Below are 11,178 nucleotides of genomic sequence, written 5' to 3' on the forward strand. Positions count from 1 at the left end.
GAGCGGGAGCTGCAGCCGCTGCCACAGCCCCTCTGGCAAAACCCCCAGAGCCCTCCTGGGCCTCTACCCCAAACCTCCTAGGAATGATGGACAACGAGGTACCGCTGCCCAGCTGGTACAGAGCAAAGCGACCTCCTTCCGCGGCAGTTTTTGCCGGGTGCGGATCCCTGATCTCGCCTTTCCCCTGCGCTCTGATTACCAGGGATTAGCGGATCCAGCAGGGATGTGCTGCTGGCCCGATCCGGCGCTCTCCCGCTCTCACCATGGCCGGGCTCCGGCCAGGAGGGGGATGTTGGCCTTTCTGTGTATAATTTTAAGGAGCTCAGGGCCTCCCATAATCAGGAGCAGATGGCCGGCATCGGGCAACTTCAAAATCTGCCGTGACGTCAGGGATGTGCACATACACAGACACACATACACACATGCACAAGAACGGGAAAGAAATGGATACAGTGAAATCCGTTTAAAGGGCCCGGCAGCTGGGATTATTTCTTTCTTTATTTATTTCATTGTTGTTCACCGCAGGAAGAGGAAATCCACTTAAACGTGTGAGCTGGGGAGAAGGCGGGGGGGGGGGGATTTTCAGCAGATAAAACTGTTTTGAAGGGACGCACGGGCACGCTTGGGACTATGCGTGTGCAGAACCAGTGGGGACAGGAAGAAGTGAGCCCTTTCCCCTCCCTTTGTCAGGATTTGTAGGGATCTAAAAGGCGAGCAGTGTCCTTTAGGTGATGCCGAGTGAGCGAGGTGTCCTGCCTGATGCTAAGCTGGCACGTGCCCAGCGGGATGATCCGGTGCTGTCCCTGGGATGCTGCGGCTCTGCTGTGCCAATGTTGGTGTGCGCAGGGGGTGTGCATGTGTGTGCCCACTCGCCTGCACGTGTGATGCCTGGTGGCACTGGATGCTTTCTCCTTTGGTGTGTTATAAAATGAGAGTTTTTTCTCCCACAGATGATTTTGAAGCATCACCAATTTCCCTAGGGCCTGCAGCCCAGTGGGGTTCATGGGCCTGGGCAGCCATCAGCTCTCCATCCTTCCCTTCTAGACTGGGAATCCCGATCCAGGTGGCCTGATCCTGGCTCACGTGCTCTGCCCTGCTGCATCCCTTTCACTGCTTCACTTTTCCTTCCTAAGCCCCTCCGGAGTGGTGGGAGGGGATGGCCTCTGAGCTGTTCTCATGGGGGCCAGGCCCTGGCAGGGCCCTATGTGGCATGGAAAGGGTTAATCCTAAGCCGATGCTGAACAGCTGAAAACTGGGCCCAGTTACATCCAGTTGGAGGGATATAAGGAGCAGCTGGGAGGAGGCTGGTGTTGGGTTTGGGAGGCAGCTGGTGTCTGGTTTGATCCCGCAAATCTGGGAGGTGCTGAGCCTGAGCAGCCTTGGCCAGGGTTGCTGTGAGCCCCTGGGCTCATCCCGGGGGAATCACCCCAAAAGTGGCACAGCCCTGGTGCCAGGAGCTCAGCGCCCAGCTCAGACCTGTGCCCCACAGCATGGATGGCATCAAGGGGATAATGGTGCATCAGGGATGGAGGGGATGGAGCCGGGGTGGGAGCAGTGAGCTCCCTTAAGTCTGGCCCAAAGGCAGAGCAGTCCCCAGGATTTGGGGTCTCCGGGCAGCTGTGATTTAGGGTACCCCCAGCTCTGTGGAGAGGCTGCAGCTGGGAGACCCCTGGCACCCTGTGCCCTTACTCTGTTTCCTTGCAGTGAGCAGCCTGGGGTCTGCAAATCCTTCCCCCATCTTTTCCCCCCAAAAACCAGGCACCCCAGACCTGCTGTGGCACTGGTGGGCTGAGCCAGCCTCGGGAGGGACCCCAGCCCTGCACTCCCATCCTCGTTCCTCGATCGACTGTCCCCATCCATCTGCCCATCTTTTCCCTTCAGCTGTTCAGCTAATCTGTCTCCATCCATCTAATTTTACCCAGCCGCCAAATGATCTCTTGGAGGAGTCCTGGGGGCATTTGCAACCTGCCTGCGCTCCGTGGCTGCCGCTGTGGGGCTGCCTGCATGCCCGTCCAGGGCGAAACCCAGCCTGGGGGCTGTGGAAAAGACTTGGCAGGAGGGATGTGACATGGATGCTGTTTTGGAGGGTCCCATGCCCAATGCGATGGGTTTGCATGGGCTGGGACAAACAGCTCATTCCCTATAACCCTGGGCTGGGTTTGATCTTTCCCAGCACCCAGCCCATCTCCCCCAAGCCGAGAGCTCAGAGGTTTGCGCTTTCTGACCCATCTTGTCTTCTGACCTTGATAAAAGCGAGCACTTAATAACATTAAAAATGTCATCATCGGGGGCCCTCCCTTCCCGGCCCTCTTATCCTCCACAGCCTCCAGTGGTTAATGCATTTGTTGGTATCATCAGTATTAAACTAATCAACAGGATACGGGGGTTTCCAAGAGCCGGACACAAACCAGTATTGTTATGAATATTAAAAAAGCAAGCTGTTAATCTCCCCTCAGAGCTCTTACCGAGTCCTTCCCTCCCCCCGGCCGGGAGATTTAATCTGCAGGGTCTCATGGCAGAGTGGCTAAATCTATAGTGGTATTATATAATGGAGCAGAGGAGAGGGGCTGGGAAGGGCATGGAGGGGACGGGGAGAGCGATGGGGATGGAGCCATGCTCCAGGGCTGGCTGGCACGCCTGGGGAGACGCTCGGGAGGGCCGAGCCTTGCTCCTGTCTGGGGATAAATCAGTGTCAGGGTGGGGTAGAAACTTCAAAGGGAAGCGCAGATTGCTGGGAGGCCCTAAAGCAAATCCTCGAGGCAGGATGGAAAATGATGGAGGTGGGAGCTGAGCTGGTGGGAGATGGGTCTCCCTTGGGGTCTGGGGTGAGCAATGGGTGCTGGGGAACCCCTGCATATGGGTCTGCATCCCCCTGCACCAGGAGGCGATGCTGCTGGTGGGGCCTGCTCTGGCCCCTCTCCCCACACCCAAGCAAGGCATCGGGAGAGTGAAACCCGCTGTGACACCAGACCGACAAAAATGCTCCTTGCAGCAATCCCTGAACTCTAAAATGACCTTATTAAGTAACGGCGGCAGGATGGAGGTTACCCCTGTGCGGTGACGAACAGCAGGGATTTCTCCACTTAGCTGGGAGCTCGCCAGTCGGAAGGAGCAGTGGAGGGGAAAAACCAGGAGGGTCAGGAGAATACAGGCACCCACAGGCAATGTGGCCACGAGAAGGGTGCCTTCAAGCCCAGTGGGATGTTTTGGGGTGCAGGTGGGAGGATGCTCCCATCCCCAGGAGCCAGAAGGAGTCCTGGATCAATACAGGGGGTTGGCAAAATGCAGCTTAACCTCCGCTGCAAGCGAAGCAAGCGGACGCATCCAGGCGCATGGTCCTTCCCTTGCTAAATCCCCACTGGCCGCAGGAATTAGTCCAGCTTAGCGCAGGGCTGTGAGGCCAAAGCTGCAAGCGCTGACAGTGTTTCCCAGGGCTGTCTGGCCATCCTGAGGGCCCTGACCCCATGGCACATGGGGCCACCTCCCACTGGGGATGCAGCAGCCAGTGAGGATGGGGATGGAGGGTTTAGGGTGGGAACTGGGGGCTCTGCAGGGCAGGAATTTCAGGAAAAGCCTCCTGGGGGTGCTGGGGATGCTCTGGGACTATCCCTCCATTCATGGCACATGTGGTCCAAGCACAAAGCATCCAAGGAGCTGCAGAAGATGGAAAATGTGTCTCTTCCAGTTTTGTGCCCTGATTGTGCCATCCCCAGGGCAGAGCCGGGCCATGGGGGTGGCTGGAGCTGCGGCACAGCCATGCCGAGGATGGTAGAATTGGCCCCGCAGCGCAGGATCTCCGGGACAGAAGCATTTGCCATTGCAAAGCGGGATGTTTATAAGTCCCTGTCTGGAGTCTGGCCATGGTGTCTGTCCCTTTCCCGAGGTCACGGCCCAGCTCTGTCGAGCCTGATCCTTAAAGGAACACAAAGCAAACAGCCCCAGCTTGGCTTAAACCCCACATTTTTGTACAAGCAAAGAGCTCAAGTTGGGTTGGGATTTTGTCAGCTGGCTGTGCCTCTCTGCTCCTCCGCCACCTGGGAGGTCCCCTCCGCCCTGCCTTGTCCACCCCACTGGGCAGCAGCAGAGGCTCCCTGGAACCGCCAGCACTGGCCCCCAGCCCCAACAGAGCCAGGATCTGGCAGTTGCCAGCAGGATTTGCCCTCTGCCTCCAGCAAGCCTGTTGGCATGCTGCGTGTTGCTGTTTATAAAGCTGTACAGAGAAACCTTGGCTGGATCCATCCCCACCTGCCTTAGCCAGGGCTTCCTGGCAGCAGCTGCTGAAGGATTGCCGTGCCACGGCTGTGCCCTGGGCTGGGGAGAGAGGGGACATGTCATTTAGTCCCCCTGTCCCCCCCAGGTGCAGTGACACACCACAACCTGTGCCTGCCTGGCTGCCAGCCCCACAGGCAGCTGCCTGCTCTGGCACCCCATGGGAAGCTGCGGGGGGACATCCTGGGTCACACCAAGTGCCCCAATCGCTTTGCAGCCTTCCTCCTCCTCCTGGAGCCCTCCAGGGAAATCCCAGTTCACACCACCAGTGTAATGAGTTTGCCAGGCTGAGCCGGTCCCAGGGGACCAGCACAAACTGCTCCTGCTGGAGGGGACCAGCCGTGGGCTCTGCCTGGGGAGGGGACGGGGGTGGAGGGGCTGGGGCTGCAGGCGGCGGCTGCCCCACCAGCTGCTCCAGCCGTCTCAGCCCCGCGTCTCCCCTTTCATATTCATAAGCATCACATTCATGCAGATTAACAGCGAAGCGCTCTGCAGGCACTGCCAGCTGCTGCCGCTTGGGCCATGCCAGCGCCACGGTCCTCAGCACCTGTGGCCACTGGCCCCATGCCGGGGACCCCAGGGGCTCTCGCCAGTGGCTTCACTGCAAAGCACGTCATCTCGGGGCAAAAAAAACCCCAACCCTGGATGCAGCTCATCCCCGCCAGCCCCTCGGTGCTGTCCCCAGGGGATGCTGGAGGGGGCTCAGCTCAGCCCTGGACACTGTGGGGAGCATGTCCCTGGGGCTGGTGGCCTTGGCTGCTCCCTGTCCCGGCGGGAGCTGATCCCGTAATGACCCCTCTGGCTGGGGCAGCCCCAGCTGTGCAGCATCTTGTAAGGAAATTAACTTTTCACTGATCTCCTGGCTTTGAGTGGGGGATTAGAGCCCACACGCACCATGGCCAGGCTCTCCCTTCTTTCTGAGGCCTTTTTGGGGCTGCCGTGGCAGGGAAGGACAACTGCCCTTGCTGGGTCTGTCCCGTCTTCCCCCAACTGGACTTGGTTCTTGGCTCCATTTTGGCCACCCAGAGCTGGGCTCATCATCAGCACCCATGGCTTCTTTTATACTTAGCTAATGACAGCACGGGCATCTGGGTGTGGACCGAGCAGCAAGGCTCTCCCCAGGGACATGCATCACCCCATCATACAGCACCCTGCCTGTGCACAGACCCACCTGCCCGGGCACCCATGGGTGCCCCCCTTCCCACACCTATCCATCCCACCCTGGCCCTACTGGGGGAGGCTCTGACAGGCAGATTTGGGGTATAATATTGTGTCTGGCAACCAGAAAAGCGAGGAAACAACCCCGCGAGCTGCAGAGCCGGGAGTACCGCAGTAATAAACAGCAGGTCGAGGCTGGAGATTGGTGCTGCCGGTATGAAAGGAGGACAGGCGGGTTCGGAGCCTCCGCTGGCTAATTAAGCAGCAGCTCCCTATAAAGCGAAGGCTTTTTCTTTGCCGATAAGACCCATTTATAATGGGCTGAGCGGTCGCAGGCTGAGTGCTGGGGGGAAACAATTGGAAAGCATATTGCTGGTGGGACTGGGTTTTAAAAATAGACATGAAGGGCTTGCTTCTGGGCTTTTTTTTTCCCCCTTTTTTTTTTTTTTTAATAAAAAAGAGAAGAAAGCAGCTCAGAGCTGTGCTGAGAGTTTCCCGTGGCCTAGGGGAAGAGCAGGGCTCTGAGGAGAGCACCGAGCATCCTGCAAGCCTGGAGGGAACACTTCAAAGCAGGAAGGTTGGCATTGGAGCGGGTTCCAGCTGAGCAGTCCCCAGGGATGGATGGGGAAATAATCCCAAGGGAGGGGAACAGAGCCGCACACTCTGTCCTTGCCACGGCCACGCGTTGGCGTTGGGATGGGAGCAGGGGGACAGCATGTGCCTGCTTCTCCCCGTGCCTCCCAGGCTGTGCTGGGCTCCAGCCAGCCCCCTGCAACCCACCGCTGCCGAGGGGGAACTCGCAGCCCAGCCCTAGCGCTGCTACCCGGCCCCCCTTCGCCCAGGGCCGGCCCCGCAGAGAAGAGCCTCAGCCGGGTCCCTCGGTGAGGACAGGAGGAAAATCATATCGGAAACGCAGCTGGTGAGCAGCCTGATCCTGCCACCACGCAGGGTCCAGCCCCGCCGGGGTAGCTGTGCGGGTTAACACGTGGCGGTGCTGCCAGCGGATAATTCCTGGGACGATATGCTGGCACCTGGATGCCAGCCCGGGAGATAGGGTCTGGGAGGGAGGCCAGGACAGCCGGGTCCCAGCCCCGGAGATAGGGTGCCAGGCTGGGAGCCAGGGCTCCTGCCTTCTTGCTCCCTTTGCTTCCAGTTATTTCTCCTCCACCCTGCTGCCCCGGCAGCTGCCAGTAACAGGGTGCAGCCCCTTGCTCAGGCCAAGCCCCCACTGATACAATCTAAAGCAATGGGAAAGCTCCACAGGTTGAAAAAAGGAAATACTTAATATTTTTAGCCCCTAGCGAGCACCCGATCTGCATTTCCACTGCCCCTGGGAGCCCTGGCCACTTCTGGTTTGCAGCACTAAGCACTAAATATTTATTTAACTACCTGCAGTATTAGAACTAATCACTAGTGTTTTCCATCAAAGCTTCATTTTCATCTTAACGTAATTCCATCTGTGCACGCACAGCCGCAGCCTGCTCGCTGGAAAGGCAGCTCCGAGGCTGTTGGCTGTACCCCTTTTGGCAGAGACATGGGGGGTCTGTCTCATCTCGTCTCGGAGCACAGACCCAGAGACCCGTGTCCCAGCCTGGCTCCTCCGTGGGCTTCCCACGGGATCCTCGTTCATGATGCAGGGATCCCATGAGCGATGCCATTGCTTGCCCTGGGATCCCTGAGCCATCACCAAGGGCTTGCAAACGACCTGATTCCCAAATAATCCATCACTTGAGGTTGCAATGCCCCCAGTGCCCCATCACAGCAGAGGCAGCGCCATCCCACCAGGAGCCACCATGGACTTGCCCTCAGCAAAGCCCCAGCTCTGGGTGCAATCCCGATCCCCTGGTAGCACCAGACCCCCTTCGCCTCCCACCACCAGCCTCTGACAACCCAAATCCCAGGCAGATGACACCTCCCTCCGCCGGATCACCCCAAAAAGCAACTCTTACTGTCTTTGCGGTAGTAGAGGATCTCGAGCTTGCACTCCTCGGAGCCGAGCAGGGCCTGGGTGAGCTGCGCGACAGAGCTCTTGGTGGTGTCGGGGCCGGTGAGGAAGTCGCAGGTGCAGGGTCGCTGCATCACCTCCACGCGGGAGTAGCCGAACATCTCGCAGAAGCCATCGTTGCAGTAGATGATGGTGCAGTTCTCCATCTGGGCGTTGGCGATGAGGAACTTGCGGTCTGAAGGGAGGCAGGAGAGCACAAGGCTTAGTGGGGTGGTGGGGACCCGTGGGAATGGGAGACAGCCTGGGTGGATAGGGGGTGCTTGGGCTTTTTGATGCCACCTGCCATGGGGCTTGTGCAGGGACAGGCTCCCCGGGGACATCGGTGACAGGTCTTGGGGGAGGATGGCTGGTGCCAGCCCATGCTGCCCTGCCCTTCAGAGAGAGAAAATTCCCCCAATTTCATGTGAATCAGTGACCATGGGGACAGGGGGACCCAAAGGAGGGTCCCCAGTAAAGACATTTTTTGCTGGGGTGGGACAACATGCGCTGCTTCAACATCTCACTGCTCGCATGTGGGGACTCACTGCTGTCTAATACATGGGCAATTTGTCCCCAGCCGGCACTGCAGGCAGACAGAAGAGCTGCAGCATCTGTCACTCCGCAGGAGCTTATCAGGGACCTGAGTTATCTTGGAGACTTCCCACCCTTGCTCAGATTTGACTGAAGTCAGGCAAGGGGCGAGAGGAGGAGTGAGCGTGAGACTTGGCTTTGTGGGAAGCCGGGTAAAAACCATCACACTAATGATTCTTTTGATGTTTTATAGGATAATTGTGCCTTTGGGCTGAAGCTCAAATGCTGACCCAGCTGGGCTGCGTGACCTCTGTGCTCAAGAAGAAAAGGGCTCAGGTGGAGGAAAGGGGAAACTGAGGCAGGGAGTGGTGTTTCCCCACTGCCACCTGGTACTGCAGCCCCCCAGGCTGGGCTGGGGCCAGGCTCACTGTCGTGCTGGGGTGTGTGGCACTGCTGCCCAGCCCACGTTGTCCAGCCCAGATGGAGCTGCTTCCATCCTTATCCTGGGGGAGACCCTAGAGCTTTGATTTGTTTTGATTTTTTTTTTATTTTTTCCAGGGATGTCAGGGGCTGCTGGACTGGGGAGAACCCTTTCTGGGACAGGTTTGCTGGGGTGTGACAGGGGGCTGTGGATGCTGATGCGACGGATGCCGTGCCCCCCCCCGCCCCCAGCCGCATCTCCCTCAGCATTTGGCATCGGCTGGAGCTAGAGGCAGGTCAGAACAGAGGGTCCCTTTGGAGGCTGCATCCCAGCCCAGACCCCAATTAATCTCCTGGATTACCCAGGAATGGCATCTGCAGCCTGTGTGCTCCAGAGCCCTGCTGTGCTCCAGCCTCGTGGGGAATTTCACCCAAACGCAGGAGAAACCTCCACATGGCTGTGGCAGCCCACGCCGGGACCTTGTGGGGTGGGGTGACACCTCCCCGGTACATCAGGGATCTCCTGTTGTCACCTGCGGAGTCCCAGCTCTGGAGGATGCCGCTCAATATAACCAGTGCCCCAGGGACGCTGCACCGAGGTCTCCAGCTTCATCCCACCCTGTGGCAGCCCTTGGTGGCCCTTTGTGGGGGGCTCCCACCCTGGCACTTTTCCCTCTCTCACACAGGGATGATGCTGATGCCAGTGCTGCAAACAGCACAAACCACCACGGCCAAATGTTTCCCAGTTCCCTCTTCCCGATCCTTCTCTATCCAAAGCACTCTACCAGCTGGAAGGCGGCACAAGGAGGGGACCTTCTCCGAAAGCCCCACTCCCGGGGTGTGCTCCCCATCTGTGATGAACATTTCCCCATCCAGCACCAGCCTCATGGGCTGGATCCAGGCTGGATCCAGGCTGGGCTGGTGCAGGACAGGATTTATGGGGCTGGCAGGGTGCCGGAGCAAGCTGTGCTGAGCGCAGGGGATGTGACCAAGGCTGGGATGGGAAGGAGCTGCAGAGCCAGGTCTCCTTGGGGGTATTTTCACCCCAGATTTGCTTTCTGCCCTGCCCTCACCTGCAGATTTGCCCTTGCCCCCACAGTACCAAGTCTCTGCAGCAGCCCTGGCAGGGAATCGTTGGGCCTTTCCGGCTCCGGTGGGGACTCGCCAGGTATAGCTGCAGCCATGGGAGCTGCAGGGTGGGGATGAAGGCACCCATGAGCAGGGGAGGATGCGCTGCCAGCGACAGCGATGTGGTGGTGGGGCTAGTTTGGTGTCTCCCAACACCTGTCAGACCACGAAGCTGCCACGGGGGAGCACAGGGCGATGTTTCGGCAGAGCCCAGCTGGTGCCCAACATGGCTGGCAGAGCGCAGGCAGGGAGCGGGCAGGGACGAGGGGGCCTGGCTGCTTCCCCGCTGGCACGCTTGGCTGCATGCCCCCGCTGCTCCCCAGCCGCCGCTTCGCAGTGGGGACTGATAGGAACCAGGGACAGTTTTTCTCGCTTTCTGTCCCCAGGGTCATGTCACTCACTGCCAGGGCAGGCAGCGCAGATCCGGCAGGGATGGCAGCACCGGGGACGTTTGCCCACCCAGCAAACTCGGGCACTGGAAAAAAACCACAGCGAGCCAGGGCGGAGGGGGGTGTGCAGCCCCAGCAACCCGTGGCAGACCCCCGAGCACACCTTTTGGGGACACCCCTACCCCCTGCTCCCCTCCCCTCGTCCCTGGTTGCGTAGAGGGGGACCCAGCCCCATCAGGGTGCCCAGGCAGTGGAGCCCCTGCTGCCTCCTCCCCGCAACCCCCACCCAGTCGCACGCAAACCCCAGCACTCCCCGATGCGCACGAACTCTTCGCTATATTTGACACGAAAACCAGCCCAAAAAATTCATATAAAGGGATTACTCCGAGCAACAGCAAATGGCAACGTTTCACCAGGGACGGCTGCCTCCGAGCAGCGCGGAGTTGAAGGCAAACAGGCAGCGAGCCCGTCTGCGCTGGCGTACACCCCTCGCCCCAGCCCTGCCAGCCGGACCCCCTCCTCGCCACCCCGGGGACCCCCTCCCAGCCCGCGGACTGCGGGGGGCTGCGGGGTCTCCAGCCCCCCCCGGGGGACCACCGGTCTGGGACCGCTCGTCCCCCATGTGTCGCCCTGTCTATAAATACCCGCGGGGACACTGCCTGGCTGTCGCCCACCCCTCTCCCCCCGCCCCGGGAGGTCACAGGGGCGCCTTCATTTCCCCGGGGACACCGTGCGGGTGGCCCCGCTCTGCCCTCCCGCCTGTCCCCCCCACCCCCACCCCGCTCCCCGCTGTGCCCCGAAGTTGGGGGGGGCGCCCGGGGAGAGCGGGAGCGGGGCCGGGGGTTGCGGTACTCACTTTGCCCTTCAAATTTGCGGATGATCGTGTCCAGGTAGGTGTTTTGGGGGGCCACATGGCCCCGGCGTACCGGCATCGCTCCGCCGCCCTGCGCGCCCCGGGAGCCGCGGAACTTACCGCGGGGGCGGCGGGGAGCGCGGCCCGGCCCCGGAGCGCCTGGGTCCGGCCCGGCACGGCGCGGCCCCGCTCCGCCTCACCCCGGGGCTGGCCGAGCTCTGGAGCCCAGCCGGCCCGGGGCTCCCGTGCTCCCGGTGGCCGGAAGGGGGAACCCCTCCGCCCGCCCTGCCGCGCCCGGCTCCGGGCGGGGGCGGCCGGGGAGGATGGGGATGGGGGGGGAAGGGGGGGGAGGACGCGCTTCAAAGGGGGAGAAAATAATAGAATAAAATAATAAGAGTAGAAATCCCCAAAGTGCTTAGTCACCGCTGCCCCGGCCCGCCGGAGGA

At 60.3% G+C, this 11,178-nt stretch overlaps 1 protein-coding gene across 1 annotated transcript in view; it reads right to left on the bottom strand.

The window, feature by feature from the left end:
- KCNH6 (potassium voltage-gated channel subfamily H member 6) overlaps nt 1-10,932 on the bottom strand; it is a 33,397-nt gene extending 22,465 nt beyond the window's left edge. The window contains exons 1-2 of the mRNA XM_064473363.1: nt 10,736-10,932; nt 7,377-7,607 (exon numbers count right to left, since the gene is read on the bottom strand). Coding sequence (XP_064329433.1) covers nt 7,377-7,607; nt 10,736-10,811 — 307 coding nt within the window. The 5' untranslated portion in view covers nt 10,812-10,932. The remainder of the gene's footprint in view (nt 1-7,376; nt 7,608-10,735) is intronic.
- Between the last annotated feature and the right edge of the window lie 246 nt (nt 10,933-11,178).

Source organism: Phalacrocorax carbo, chromosome 25, assembly GCF_963921805.1.
Source record: "Phalacrocorax carbo chromosome 25, bPhaCar2.1, whole genome shotgun sequence".
NCBI classification, from domain to species: domain Eukaryota; kingdom Metazoa; phylum Chordata; class Aves; order Suliformes; family Phalacrocoracidae; genus Phalacrocorax; species Phalacrocorax carbo.